The sequence below is a fragment of the Mastomys coucha genome, unplaced genomic scaffold, assembly GCF_008632895.1.
Source record: "Mastomys coucha isolate ucsf_1 unplaced genomic scaffold, UCSF_Mcou_1 pScaffold20, whole genome shotgun sequence".
Classification (NCBI taxonomy): Eukaryota; Metazoa; Chordata; class Mammalia; order Rodentia; family Muridae; genus Mastomys; species Mastomys coucha.
The window spans coordinates 25,133,009-25,148,857 of record NW_022196903.1 but is presented as its reverse complement, the minus strand read 5'-3'; the positions used below and the strand labels follow the sequence as shown (position 1 = coordinate 25,148,857).

General features: G+C 42.4%; 1 protein-coding gene across 13 annotated transcripts in view; it reads right to left on the bottom strand.

Annotated features, from left to right (window-relative positions):
- Nrf1 (nuclear respiratory factor 1) overlaps nucleotides 1-15,849 on the bottom strand; it is a 107,715-nt gene that overhangs the window by 14,994 nt on the left and 76,872 nt on the right. For all 13 annotated transcript variants that reach the window (XM_031381398.1, XM_031381397.1, XM_031381400.1 and 10 more), the window contains one exon: nucleotides 12,008-12,132. In XM_031381398.1, the coding sequence (XP_031237258.1) occupies nucleotides 12,008-12,132 (125 nt within the window). The remainder of the gene's footprint in view (nucleotides 1-12,007; nucleotides 12,133-15,849) is intronic.

Sequence of the window (15,849 nt, the reverse complement as noted above, 5' to 3'; positions counted from 1 at the left end):
CAATTGCTGACTTGACAAAATCAAAGATTTTTTAAAATCAATTTCACTGTGAAAACCCCATTTAGGCTCTGAAAAATCTCTAAATTGGGGCCCTTCTGATAATGAAGATTTGGTGTAATTATAATGTCACAGGCAATTGTGCTGATAAAGCAAAGCCAGCATGTCTCCTTGCTGGGCCTTTGCTCTCAACCTGACCAATAGGAGGAAAAGGAAGCTTTGTCAGGAGCAGATGTGTGGTGGGAGGCCCAGGAAAGTGGATCTACTGGACGGAGCAGGTGCCACTTAGACATTCACTTTACCGGCTCCAACCACAACCTCCCCTTCATTTGATACCCTACTCCTGGCAGGAGATGGAGAGAGCATCGCACAAAAAGGAAGCATATTTATCCTGTTCAGATTACTTCTTCTAGGCTGCTGCTGCTGGGCTCTGCACATTTGCTCTTTATTAAGCAAATGGTATAGTTGGATGCAGGGAAGTGAATCCTGTATTTACACAGGTAACATGAGAGTCAGAAGGCCCCAGAGCATCCAGGCTGGGATGTGCACGTTATTAGAGTTAATAACAGCATGCTGACATTCCTTCAAAATCCTAACAGAAGCATAAACTACAAGAGGAAGGTCCTCTTTTACTTAAGACTTTTAAAACCTTTGCTCACCCAAAGCTTGCCCTGCTGTGATAGTGTGGGTCCCCGTGTGGACAGAGGTAGGCCCTTTAACACGCCTAAGTACCCTGCAAAGATGAGAGGCACCAACAAACAAGTGTTTCCTTCCCAAGCACAGGGTGAACAGAAACAACTCCAGTTCAATTTGTTCAACTGTCTCTGGATTTGGCATTTAAAAAAAAAAAATCTATTTGCGCCAGGTGATGGTGGCCTTTAATCTCAGCACTTGGGAGGCAGAGGCAGGCAGATTTCTGAGTTCAAGGCCAGCCTGGTCTACAGAGTGAGTTCCAGGACAGCCATGGATACACAGAGAAACCCTGTCTCGGAACAAACAAACAAACAAACAAACAAACACAAAACAAAAAAACCCAAAAAATTCTATTTGCAAGAGTGCTGACTTTAAGATGGGTACCTGATTCTGATTTGATTACAAGTGGCTAGAATCATAAGAAACTGTAGCCTGCCTTTCCTAGAGACAGATCTGGGAACCAACGAAGAGGGCAATAATATATAGAAACCCGTGTTGGCCTGAAGGGCACTGGGGTGCAGTGGTCAGTGACATCCACCTGCTAGGTGATAAGGACTATTTTGAGGTCTCTGCTCAGAATGGACCTGGTTCAACAAGCAGTTCTACAATGCCTGAGCACTAAAGAGCAGATGAAGGCACCTCAAGCTGGCTTGCTGATGTGTAGTGCTGAGGACCAAATGGAAGGTATCTAGCTTTTTTTTTGGGGGGGAGGGGGTTCAAGACAAGGTTTCTCTGTGTAGCCCTGGCGGTATCTAGCTTTTTAACAGGTAACATTTAAGTACTACATTCGAAGGCCAAAGCACAGCTCAGATGAGCCCTTAAAGACAAAACACTCAATGGTCTAACATTTACTACGAAGCCCTCAGTGCTCACTTGTAGTCTCTCATCTTTAAGACAAAGATGAGAGTCAGTTTCTCTCTCATTCTCCTTCTCTCCCCCTTTCTTCCCTTCCCTATGCCCCTATGTCCTAACACTTTCTAGCAGGGTCTTGCTGTGCATCCCAGGGAGGTCCCACTTGTGAGCCCCCACCTCAGCCTCCACAGTGCTGCAATTACAAGTAGGATACCACGCTATGCTAAAAGATATGCTAAACCCATACATTGGGAGAGGAGACCTTGCAAAAGGCACTGCTACTTCTGAAGGTGTCTACCACACTACCTTTGCAGGAGGCTAAGTAAGGAACTAGGAAAGGCTGTCGGAGAAACCTTCCGGCTGTGGAAGGTACCTGAGTGTTAGGAAGGCCTGGGACCTCTGGAGAACTTCCTGAAGTAGACTCCTGCTTCTCTCCCCATTTCCGGTGAGGTTTTGCCTAATGGTAACAGTTGTTACTGGCACAATGGTAAATGCAGGCAGCTCTGTGTGTCGGATGCCCCCCTGCACTAATAGAGCCTGACAAAACAGTTTCTGCTGCCCTTAGTGTTACTGTTACACCCCCTGGATGGGAGAAACTGAAGTCAGGAAAACTACTGCTTCCTATAGAGGTCACTCAGAATGGAGGAAGGAGAGGCTTCAGAACTGAAGACTCCTAGTAACAGTCCCTTTCCTCTTTCAGGCCACCAAAAGGCAGGGAATGAGTAGCACCCATGAGGTGGAAGGTTGTAGGGATTTTTTTGTGCTAGAGAACAGAGTCCACAGCCCAGCCTCATCCCCCTATTTCTTAGCATCTGTGTTTGCGGTGCAGTCTAGAATTCATCCAGTAGCAATGGCTACTTTCAGATTTCTGACCCTCCAGGCTTTCCATACTTGGTTCTGGGTACCCCTGGCTACAAGGATCTTTACCTACAAGGAAGAACATTCACTTGTGTGAGGAGTCTAAGCAGAAATATGCTAGTGGTCTGTGTCATGAATAAACAGACTAGGAAGTGGGTCTCGGTGTCGCCACTGCCTCTTGTCTTAGGGTTTCCTACTCAGGACTCTGCTGTGCATAAAAATAGAGCACTTCTTCAAAAACCTCCTGCCTTGTTTGCACTCTGGATTCATGGAGTGACATGGGTGGCTTTTTCATCAAAGCATGATGTGAAACAAACTTCTCCAGTGATGGCAATGTACAACTATATTTATTGTAGATTTAAAGGATACTCTACTGGTCACTAGGTACATGCTATTATTTGAGTTTAATTGTGAAGAAACTATGATTAAAGATTCAGGATATCAGACCGCAGATGACCATAAAATGTGATTATTAAGATGACCACTTAAAATGTGATTATTGTAACTGAGTAAATGTCTTAAATCCGCCTGCCTCTGCCTCCCAAGTGCTGGGATTAAAGGCGTGCGCCACCACAGCCCGGCAATTATCTTTTTTTTTAAAGAGAGACACTCAGTACATTGTTCAACCTGATCCTAAATATTTGGGATTAGGTAATCCTTCACCTCAAAATTCTGCTGCTGACAGGTCAGTGCAGTTCTAGACGTCAGGTTTGATATTATATACTTATTTGTCTCTGCTAAAGTTTTTTGTTTGTTTTTGTTTTGTGACTCTTGTACAGTATCTGGTCACCAGCAAAAGAATGCAGTAGTGGCAGTAACAGTAAGGAAAAAAACAAAACAAAACAAAACAGGAAGCCCCTTGAGTAGTTTGGCAGGCAAAGATCAAGCAAAATAAAAGTGGCTCTTTCTCTGATGAGGCTTACTGGCACATCTCCTCTTGCATCTTGGAGGGCTGTGGAGGGCACAGTGGCAGTGTTCTCTTGCTGCACTGCACTGCCAGCTTCTAGAGCAGCCACCAACTGAGGGCTCATCTCAGGCCCTGCTCACGTGCCTGCCTCCATTTTCTTTCTGAGCCACAGTACTGCATCTCATTTCTCATAAAAAGAGTCCTTAGCCAGCCAGTGTGTGCAGATACTCTATGATCCCACAGTAGAAAGGGCTGCATTAGGAATGGATCTGCACTGGCTTTTTCATGCAGAAAAGATAGTTGGCTTGGCTTGGACTGACAGCCTTTACTCTCCAGACACCACCAAGGGGCTAGTGGAGAAGAGGGTCATTTACCTTCTAGGAAGCCCACAGCAACTACAGTGTTACTCTTTGGGGCCTTGAAGATAAGGTGGTAGGATGCAAATGCTGGGATTCAAAACACATACAAGAAATCCTTGCTTAGGGGGCTGCTTAAAGACTGGTGTACAGCATTTGTCACATTTGGAAAAGGTAGGAGTGGTATATAAAATATAATTTCACTTATTTTCTTTGAGACAGGGTCTCTTTGTTTAGTCCTAACTGTCTCAGAATGCATTATGTAGACCAAGCTGGCTTCCAACTCATAGATCATCCTGCCTCTGGCTCCTGAGTGCTGGGATTAAAGGTATGTGCTACCACATCAGGCTAAATTCTAAACTTTTATTTATTAGTAGTTTGCGTGTATGCACACACATGGGAGGCCAGTGGACAACTTTAGGGTGCCTGTTGTCTCCTGAGTGGATCAGGAGGCGGAGCACAGTGTTAGGGCTGCGCAGGAAGAGCTTTCACTCACTGTGCCACCTCATCAGCCCCAAAATGTATTCTTCTTCAACTTCTTCATTAAAATCTCAATTAACACCAAGTCAAGAAGTAATCAGTGCACAAAGGAATAGCCTGTTAGGAATAGCCTCCTGACATTGACTGACACATTTCCTAAATTAATATACTAAGTTAATGTCCATCTCTGTTGGGTCCTTTGCAAACATGCCACCATACACCCATGGTTTATCAGAATAAGGTCTTATGTCTTTCTTTCTTTCTTTCTTTCTTTCTTTCTTTCTTTCTTTCTTTCTTTCTTTCTTTCTTTCTTCCTTCCTTCCTTCCTTCCTTCTTTCCTTCCTTCCTTCCTTCCTTTCTTTTTTTAGGTTTTTCGAGACAGAGTTTCTCTGTGTAGCCCTGGCTGTCCTGGAACTCATTCTGTAGACCAGGCTGGCCTCGAACTCAGAAATCCACCTGCCTCTGCCTCCCAAGTGCTGGGATTAAAGGCGTGTGCCACCACTGCCCAGCTCATGTCTTATTTCTTAAAGAGCTAGAAAACCAAGACCATGGCAGTGATAGTGGAAAATGGTGTCATCGATGCAGTCACTGAGATCTGCCCAGTGACAGTGCCACTTTAGGAGAGGAAAAGAACAGCCTAGTTATTATGAACTGTGTGCTGGACAACAGCAGCCTACGAGGACACTGCAGAACCCAAAGGAGGTGCTTCAAGAAATGCCACCTTGTTTTGCCCTTGATTAAGGATGCAGAGAAGGCTTCTGACCCTTCTCAGTTGTATGGTGTCCGTCTCTGGATTTGTCCTAAAGATGAAAAACACGGCCTTCACTAGTACTGTGAGCTCTGTACTTTTTGACCCAGTGAGTAAAGTGTGGAGACACCATCCCACTTACAATAATATATCCATGTACCCTAGACTCTGCTAAGCCCTGAACAGGAACCATTTTGTTCCAGGCTTACCACCATATGAACAAAGACCAACCATTATCCTAACTGTACAGCTAACGATTAGAGAGGCTAACCTCCTGCCCCCATAATGTTAGTGGTAACAGTGTCAGACCCGCCCATCCTCCTCAACCTGACTACTCTAAATACCATACGAGACACAAAGTTAAACATCCTTGCTATCACTGATGAATCACAGCTTGGCATAAGCAATGCATATATATGCTCTACTACTGAACTTTTGTAGCAGAGGTTTGATCTGTGTGTGCATGTGGAAAAGAGAGAGAGAGAGAGAGAGAGAGAGAGATTGATTACAGACCTCATATTAAAGATATTCTAATGCTCTAAGAACAGACATGAAGGAGATTTAGTAGGAAGCTAAACACACAGTGCTCCCGAGTCCACCTGGACTCACTTCTCAGAGGCAGGCCTTAGAACCCTCTTCAATAACTTGAATTAGAATGGACTTTCCACCTTCTCTTGTGAGGATGCCACTCAGCAGCACTGCTCCTTTCTCAGAACCTCATGCTTGTTCTGATTCATCTTTTCTGTTAACCTTCTTGCTAAGATAAACTAATCAGTTTTCCTTTCTGTTCTTTTCTTTCTGCCTGAGGTCCTGCACAGGCCACACAGAGGTTCTACCTCTGGACCACATTCCCAAGCCTTAAAGATCAAACTGTCCTGGAACTCACAGTTCCAGGTATTTTAATACAGTTGAGATCAAGTTGAAGTAGGGGTTTTAAAAGAGTTCTTTTTAAAAGGATCACAGTGGTGCATGCCTTAACCTCTGTGAGCACGAGGCTACCCTGATCTACAATCAGTTCCAGGATAACCAGGCTATGGAGAAAAACCCTATCTCAAAACCAAAATAATATAAAAAAACAAACGTAAAGGAAGGGGGTGGGGTCAGAAAATCTGAGGTCATGCAAAGTGAGGAAAGGGCAGGAAGCTCTGTTCCCTCGGCTTTGAGAGCTTTGCTTTGGTTTGGCAGCAGGACAGGCAGTAAACAGACGGAGGTCTGTAGGCAGCAGGACTGTGGAGGCAGAAAGCTGCTGCTGGGGCCAGCCTGGCAGAGCAGGCTGTGTGCAGCCTCGAGGTGAATGAACGGGAACAGCCGCTGTGAGTGCATGCTGGCTGTCGGGGTTAGTGTTAACAGTCTGTCAGCCCAGGACTACAGAAAAGACTGAGGCCATAGTTCTTAACACCAGGACAACACAGGCAGTTCTGCGAGAAGGGCTGCAGCAATCAAGTAAAAACTAAGGTTCATTTCTCTAAGGGAATTTCAAAACTACTATAAAGCTCACTCTTTAGAATTCTATTTTCTTCCACCCAAATTTAAAAATGGATTGTAATATAAATGTAGGGAAAATACCAACTTATTATTACCTAATATAGTACACTAAAATAAATTTCAGATATAATATTAAAAATTAAGAGCCGGCTGGGTGGTGGTGGTGCACACCTTTATCCCAGCACTTGGGAGGCAGAGGCAGGCGGATTTCTGAGTTCGAGGCCAGCCTGGTCTACAGAGTGAGTTCCAGGACAGCCAGGGCTACGCAGAGAAACCCTGTCTTGAAAACAAACAAACAAACAAAAGTCACAACTATATTAGGCTAGGCTGGGCTACATGAGACCCTATCTTAAAAAAAAAAACAAAAAGGAAAAACCAAATCAATAACAACAACAACAACAACCAAAAAAAACCCCTATCTAACAACTAGAAAATGAAAGACAGTGATGACACACACAGTCTCAACAATCTCACACAATCACAACACTTGGCAGGGACAGGTAGATCTCTGAGTTCGAGACCAGCCTGGTCTACAGAATGACTTCCAGGACAGCCAGGGCTATGCAGAGAAAACCCCGTCTTAGAAAACCATGACCCAAAACCCTATAAAACAACCCCCCCTAAAGACCGTATTAGAACTGGAGGAAAGCTTATTTAGATACTTAGAAAAGATCACTGAAGCTATGAGTGGTGGCACACAACTTTAGCCCCAGAATTTGGGAGGCAGAGGCAGGTGGATCTCTGAGTTCAAAGCCAGCCTGATCTACACAGTGAGTTCTGGGACATCAAGGGCTACACAGAGTAACCCTGTCTTGGGAAACAAAGCAAAAAGAAAAAAAAAAAACAAAACAAAAAACAAAACAGAAAACCAACCAACCAACTAAAACAAAACCCAAAACAAAGAAAGTAAGAAAAAAAAAAAAGACCCACTGAGCATAAAGTGCCCAGACACAGTGGCAGATGAGTTATGCCAGCACTTGGGAAACTGAGGCAGGTGCATCATGATTTTGACGCCAGCCTGGAAAACCAAAACTCAAAACAAAAATAACAACAAAAGCAAAAATTCTATGAACACAAAAACAAATAAACAAAAAGAATCAAGCTTTTCCAAATTAATAATAGAAAAGTAAAGACAATACACGAGTACATACACATGACAAAGAACATTACTAGGACACAGACAAATAGTAGGCAAAACGTTCATCCATGTTAAAACACAAATGCACAACTGTGGATAAGATGTGAGCTGGCTGCAATGGTTCACTCCTGCCTGTGATCCAGCAGTTTAAGGGCATGCTGTGGGAGGACTGCCTTTGAGTTTGAGCCAAGCCTGGACTATGTAATGAGCCCACCTCAAAAACAAAACAAACTAACAAAATAATGAAAAAGGTGAATACATATATTACTAATATAGAAATGCAAATTAAAATAGAACTTATTATCTGTCCTAAAACAGATTAAAAAATAAAATCACACTGGGCAGTGGCGGCGCACACCTTTAATCCCAGGACTTGGGGGGGCAGAGACAGGTGGATTTCTGAGTTCGAGGCCAGCCTGGTCTACAGAGTGAGTTCCAGGACAGCCAAGGTTACATAGAGAAACGCTGTCTCGAAAAACCAAAAAAAAAAAAAAAAAAAAAAAAAAAAAAAAAAAAAAAAAAAAAAAAAAAAAAAAAAAAAAAAATCCTGCTAATATTTAGTATAAAGTAAAGAAGTAGGTTGTCTCAACGAGAGAGCAATCAAGCACAGGATATATGATACTAAATAAATAAATAATAAATAAAGCTGTGCAAAATCTTATACAAATATAAACAGTATCATTTTATTGTTTTAAAAAAACATCAGGGGCTGGAGAGATGGCTCAGTGGTTAAGAGCACTGACTGCTCTTCTGAAGGTCCTGAGTTCAAATCCCAGCAACCACATGGTGGCTCACAACCATCTGTAATGAGATCTGACACCCTCTTCTGGTGTGTCTGAAGACAGCTACAGTGTACTTACATATAATAAATAAATCTTTAAAAAACAAACAAACAAACAAATTACTAATAACAGGAGGCTCTCTCAATTATGGATAATAAGATGAAATATTACCAAGCATTATAAAAATTACCTTTTCAAAAGTTATTTAATGACATGAAAATGGTTAAGATACTTCAAAATGTACAATGAGTTACAAAATAATACTGATAATACAACCCTATTTAGTTTGAAAATACTCCTTTTTGACAAACAGAAAGAAAAAGCCAGATTTAAAAACAACCTCCAAATATCAACATTAAAGAATAAATAATCAAGGCAAGGCTAAAAATATCGCCTCCTGCAAAACAAACAAACAAACAAACAGACAGACAAACAGAAAATAAAACCAAAGGCTGAAGTAAATGCTCCATTTGTCATTTCTGTTTCCCTTCCAGATCTAGGAAGAGGGTCAGCAGCTCTAGGGAGAAACAGGGTGCCTAGCAACACCACTCATCTGTTTTGCTTGGCCTCATTTTGTTTTTAGGAAGAAAAGATACCCAAACAAATCCGTGATAATATTTCTGACATAAAAGCAGGGGCTGCCTGAGGTAGCAGGAGCCAACAGAACCCTTTCATTATCTTTGCTGTAACACAGGAAGGAGGAGAAAAGTTCTATAAAGGTTACCCCCACATGAATGCCTGCATCTGCTGTTCCTGGAGGGGCAGGGGACCCGGGGCCTAGCAGAGAAGAGGACGGCAGAGAAAAGGAAATGAACAGTCTAAAGTGTGCAGCCTCGTAGACTAGCAACGGAGTGAAGCCATGCTAGGGCTCCACCTTCCTTTTATGTTGGGATGAAAGTGGTGCTTAGAAAAGCAGGGGATGTGTTCTGGGACAGAGAGTGCACTTATGAGGACTGCCTTGTTGGCCCAGTCAGGATCGTCAGCACTGTCTACAGGATACCCTAACCTACCACCTGTGGTTACTTTACTCCATCAAATTCTGTGGCCAATCTATTTCTGCTATTCTGCTCCACTAACTCCTCTTCAGGCCAGAAACCATATCTGAGTCACTCTAAGATCTTCTATTCACACTGTCTTTAGACTGTTCTGGAGTCTGTGACGCATTTCCCCCAAGAAGTGTCCATTTCCAAGTTAGTTCTACTCTTAAAAGTTAGGCTTTATTCTGCCATCATTAGATTCTTCCTGATAATAAACTTTTTGATTAAAAACAAAAGTGGTCTTGTTGGTTTACTGGCAAATGCTTGAAGTTTATCATTACATAGTGGCAGGATCTGGAAGAATGAAGAGAGCCTGGCTGGTCAGGCCAGCTACCATTAGCTGGGTGAGGGGGAACACCCAGCTCTACCCCACAGTAAACCTTATAGCACTCTGGGTGAGTATGTCCGTACAGAAGGAACGTCAGAGCAATCTGGATCATCTCCATGCTAGACTGTCTGGGTACAAGGCACTTTTAAGTTGGATACAGAGACCTACAGTAAGAAAAGACAAGTCCAAGGCAAAAATCCTGAATTTGGCACACACTAACTTGCTTGATAGACTAATAGCTTTTTAATTTAATTAATTTATTTTTTAAACTTTATTCTTAAAAAAAAAAACAAAAAAAAACAAAAAAACAACAACAACAAAAAACTTTATTCTTGAAACTAAGCTCTTCCCTACTGGGCAGGGTAGTCTCTAACTCATGAGTGTGAGTAACCCTCCATTCTCAGCCATCTGAGGAGTAGGTCTCCAGGCATGTCACTAGGCTTGGCTGGAACTGTGGGCTCTTAGGATACAGATCACAAGTGTTCTCTTATCAAGAATACAGCCAGTAGCCGGGCGGTGGTGGCGCATGCCTTTAATCCCAGCACTTGGGAGGCAGAGGCAGGCGGATTTCTGAGTTTGAGGCCAGCCTGGTCTACAGAGTGAATTCCAGGACAGCCAAGACTATACAGAAAAACCTTGTCTCAGAAAACCAAAAAAAAAAAAAAAAAAAATTACAGTCAGCGACAGGGAAACTACTAAAAAAGAGGCAACTTCTAGCACTGGACAGTAGAGAATGTGATTCAATTTTACTATATGGCCCAGCAAGTCTATTTGGCTGGATAGCCAGAGCATCTTTAGATACCAGTATAAATTTTCATTCTGAAAAGATAAGGCTGGAGAGGAGCTAGAACCCTAAAGTAGCCAGTTCTCTCTGAGATATATCAAAGATGAGGATAAGCAAGGGTAAGGAAAGAGGCAGGGTCCTGGCCACAGCGGAGCTTTCCTTAACTCCCTGGATGGCCCACCGTGTCCTGAACACATAGTTGTAAGATATCCTGCAGTATTCCAACTAAAACCAACACTATCTCCATTCAGGTTAGTGTAAGAGAGAAAGTCCCCCAGTCTCAAAGAAAACAGCCAGTGGTTGTAGTATGTAATTTGTTTTCTTTTTTAGAAAAACAATTCTCAGAAATGACATCAGCTAGTGTAGGGTAGCTAGACCCTATACTGCTCTCTCCTAGAACAGAAAAACCATTCCCTACTGTAAAGGACACATTGTGTCTTCCCCCACAGACTTTCCTGACTTGCAGAGTTAGAGCTGACCATAAAACCAAACAAACAGTGCTAGAAACCTCTGCCTCCTTCTCTCCACCTCCACCCTTCTCCTTTTATTCTCCTTTTATTCTCAGACAGTCTTACTACAGTAGTTCTGGCTGTCCTTGAACTAAGGGATTGGCCTGCTCTGCCTCCCTAGTGCTGGGATTAAAGGCATGTGCCACTACACCCAGCTGAAACTTTTCTTTCAGACATTTAATGCCACTAAGGAACTGTCTGCCTAAATAAAAAGATGTTTATCTATTTAGCCTCTTGCCAGGACTTTTAAATACCAATCTCTCCCATACTGCAGATAAGTACTTCTGCTTGGCACAGGTAGTGTCACAGATCAGGCTGCTCCCCTATGACCCAGTCTTCTGAGGCACCCCCGGGAGCCCAGGTCCTCCCCACTGACTCTAGAGCCTGCTGAAGTGAATCCAAAGAACTGGGTTGGAGCCATAAAGTTTTTGCCACCACATTTCTATGAACTTTGCCCTTTTTGTTTATTCTGGATAGTCATCAATATCCAGGAAGTCAAAGAGCTGGGAAAGAAGGGCAGGGTGTTGACAAGTCATTGTCTAAAACCAGATGTCCTTTGTAAGGCCACATATAACAAGAAGCAGAGCATAGAGGACCAACCAGAAAAGTGCATTCATCATAGCCTGTTGCATATCCTGGGGCAGGTGGCATGCTGGTGCATTTGGACTGAGTCAGTGCATTCCACCCACCCTTGGGAGTCTCTACTATAGTCAAGATCAGCAACCTACCCCATAGGACAGGAAAGGAAGGACATGCTCCAAAGTAAACTCCTAAGTATGTCTCAGCAAGTCTCATCTTAGCAAACCAGCTAATCTAAAAAAAACACTCCAATTAAATAGCTGTTGTTCTAGCATTTTCCTTCAGGGAACCTCAGGAATCCTATTAGTAAAAGGAATCGGAGGCCCCTAGATTTTCCTAGGCATTAATTGCCTACCTATGAAGAAAAACTCAAACCAAGCTCAATGTCTTTCTAACAGGTTTGTTGCTAGCTATATCAGGAAGGTTTAAGTGGAAACAGGGAATACATTCAATAAAATATTCATGATCTCTTACCATTAGCATCTTGGACTCCAGTAAGTGCTCCTACGGCTGCTGCGGTTTCCCCAGACAGGACTATCTGTCCCCCACCTTGTAAGGTGGCTTCAGCCAGAGTGGCGACAGCATGGGCGGCAGCTTCACTGTGGGTAGAGAGAGAGGACAGGGGTATATGCAAGATGAGTCAAGGCACAACACTGCCTTTTCTAGGCTCTTTGGGCTCTGTGGGTGCTAGTTACCAGGGCTAAAGGGTAAGAGTAATTTCAGCGATTATAATCAGCCAGAAGAATCTCAAGTTGTACATATAAATATATATTTTTCCCCCTGAGACAGGGTTTCTCTGTGTAGCCCTGGCTGTCCTGGAACTCACTCTGTTGACCAGGCTGGCCTCGAACTCAGAAATCCGCCTGCCTCTGCCTCCCAAGTGCTGGGATTAAAGGTGTGCGTCATCTTAAATTCAAGGAAGCCATAAACTCCTTTCCTACAAGACCAACACTGCACAGAGCAGAGACATCTGCTGACAGTTTGGGAACCAGTTTTTCCTTCTCCTTGCTATCTGCTTTTACTATATAATCATCCATTTTTCTTGACTCTGTAATGCCATACCCTATAAGATATACTATTGGGAAAGGAGATGCCATATGACATGTAAATAAAGAAATATCTAATAAAAAAGATATACTATTATTTTTTATTTAAACCACTTAATAAGACATTATTTAATTTTTATTCTATATTTTAAGGAAGAAAATTCCTAAAGAAGTTAAGACTAAAATTTGTCCTGTAAATTTCAATGATTTTTAAAAATAAACAGCCCAGAGGACTTTCAGAATCTCCACTATGAAGATGGAGCTATCAGCTGGCAATCTGGAGTTCCTGAGGGAATTTCAGAATTGACCATGCAGACTTTGCACTATTCAAATTATCGTCTTGCAAGCCAGGCTCTAGTGGAGACTGGTGAGGGAGTAGAAACTGGCTGGTATAGACAAGTCACTCAGCAGGTCATACCAAAGCATACCTTATTCTATACCGTTCTTTCATCTGAGAAGCTCAGCAGATAAAGCAAGGGAGGGTACAGTAATGCCAGGCCAGACAGACAGAACTAATAATCTGCCTTGCTTTTATGCCCTGCCCCTATGTAAAATTAATACACACACACACACACACACACACACACACACACACACACACCTTGGAAAATTTAAATTCTCTGAAATGTTATTGTTTTGCAGAGCTGGAGACCAAAGCTAGCATAGACTAGGACACTCCTCAGAAGTAAGGATGTAGCAGGTGCCACTTAGAAGATGAAAAAACAGGGTTATTCTTGAAACAGAGGAGATCCTTTGGTAAAGTCTATGCTTCATATAGAAAAACTGTGAATCTCCAAATAAACTAAAGCGTTGGTAAGAACACTACACCAGACAGCCCAAAAAGCTTCGAGTGGATCCTATGTTAAACTGGAATTATTTGGAAAGCTGAGGCAGGAGAAATGCCAAAAGTTTGAAGCTAACTGGAGCCATATAGCAAGATCTTGTTCTGGGATAGCTGGAGTGGTTAGAGTCGTATCTTGGGCCTATAATCCCAGTTACTCAGCAGGCTGAGCAGGAGAAATATATAAATTATGAGCTACAGAGTAAGTTCAAGGCCAGCCCTGGCATCTTGTCACAAAATTAAAACTTAAAAAATACTGAGAATATATACAGCTGAAGGGGAAAGCATGTGCCTAGCATGTGTGAGGTCCTAAGTTCAACTCTCAACACCAAGGGGAAATCTTTAATTCATAGGTTGGAGAACTGGCTCAGTGGGTAAGAGCACTTGTTGCTCTTGCAGAGGACTCAGGTTAGATTCCCAACACCTATATGGTGGCTCACAACAATCTGTAATTCCAGTTCCAGGGAATCTGAAGCTCTCTTCTGGCTCCCAATGGAACCAGGCAAACATTTGGCATACAAACATATGTACAAGTATGTATACTTATACATTTAAAATAAATATTAAAATTTTTTTCATTACTTAAAAATGTAAATACTAATTAAAAATACTACCACTTTGTAAATTTTAATTAAAATTCACTTTCAAATCAGAAAAGATTCCAACACTGCATGTGTACTGGCCAGAGATCTACCTTCTCCCCTCTTTTAAAGGCACTGGCCTGGGGTTCACTCATGAGGCTAGGCTAGCTGGCCAGTGAGACCCGGGGATCTGCTGTCTCTACCTCCCAGCACTGCTGAGTTACAGAAGCAAACTGCCATACTCTGTGGCTGGGACAGGGATCAAATATGGCCCTGTCCCCCACCCCAATACTTTACTAAGATCTCTAATTTTTTTGTTTGTTCTGAGACAGAGTTTCTGTGTAACCCTGGTTGCCCTGGAACTCACTCTGTAGACCAGGCTGGCCTCAAACTCAGTGATCCACATGCCTCTGCCTCCCAAGTGCTGGGAGATAAGTATATGTCTAATTTTAATCTACAAGAAAGAGTGTTAGGTAAGGACATTCTGATCTACATTATCCATCCCGTCTTATTGGACCAATGTCAATCTATATACTAAAACAACATATTTTATACATAATATATAATACATTAATATTCACCACTATATACTATATTAATATACATTCATATTCATAATATTTATAACATATTTATATTATACAAAAATATATTTGTAATATAGTTAATACATAATTATATGTGATATATTAATATAAAATAAATCAATGTCTTTATAAAAAGGGGATGGATCTTTGGCCAATATATTAATATATGTCATATATTAATATATATTAATAATAGCTCTAATAATACTTTGAGCTTGAAGAAGAGTGTAAGAGTATTTTAAAATGTCACAAATGCTCTAAATATGTGTATCTGTATATCAGTCAATTAAAAAAAAAAAAGAATGAACTTTATTTCAAACTGGTTCATTTTCTTTTCCTTCCTTTCTCCTGCCTCTGGTCTTTTTGTGTTTGTTTGAGCCTGGCTGATGTGGAGCTTCTAGCCAATCCCCAGCCTCCAAGTGCTGATAAGGGCATTCGTGGGCCACCATGCTCTGCTTTCCTCCTTCTTAAAGAAGTGTCCCGAGTTAAAGAAGGGCACTTTCTAAGCTCCCTGGAAGACAGACCAAGCACCACGTCCTTACAGTGCTGAGTGGAAGCAGTATGGTCGTGAAGCAGGTTTTTCCTAAGGTAAACCAGGCCCAGTGTATACCCATGCACTGCAGGAAGGTCTTGTTAAGAGGGGCTGTAAGAATGGAAGACCCTGGCCAAGGAAGCGGAGCTGCCGGCTTTCCCTGCTGCTTGTTTAGGTGAAGCGCTGCTCCGTTGGCTTGGGTTTTAGTTTTGTTTTGTGTCTGTGTGTGTGTGTGTGTGTGTGTGTGTGAGATGTTCTCCTTATTTGTTCACCATGATCCCCTTCGCCTCCTTCCTAACAGTGCCGGTCTATTCTTTCAGTTTCTTATACTGATAATTTCTGCACAGCCCCTTTAGACTCTTACAAAGCCAGGGTGGGCTAAGGCTGTGCAGCTCTGGGTCCTGTTCTGACTTGCTGTAAAAACTCTTTTAACAGCATAGTTGAAAAACAGGTCTGTCCTGCAGCTGTCCCCCTTCCCCTCTAGTGGATGAAGGAGCCCTATGCCTCCTTAGGCCCCATCTGCCTTTCTCCACAGCTTGCTTCTCCTTTCTCACCCTGCACTCCCATCTGCTATTTATAGTGCACAGAGGTGCAGGTGGTTATTAGAGAATCATGCTTGTTCCACCTGTACCTGAAACAGACTAGGGCAGATTATGAAATTGTTTTGTTACCATAGGAACAACGACCGGCATTCTCTGTATCCATCAAGAGGACTTCCAACAATGAATT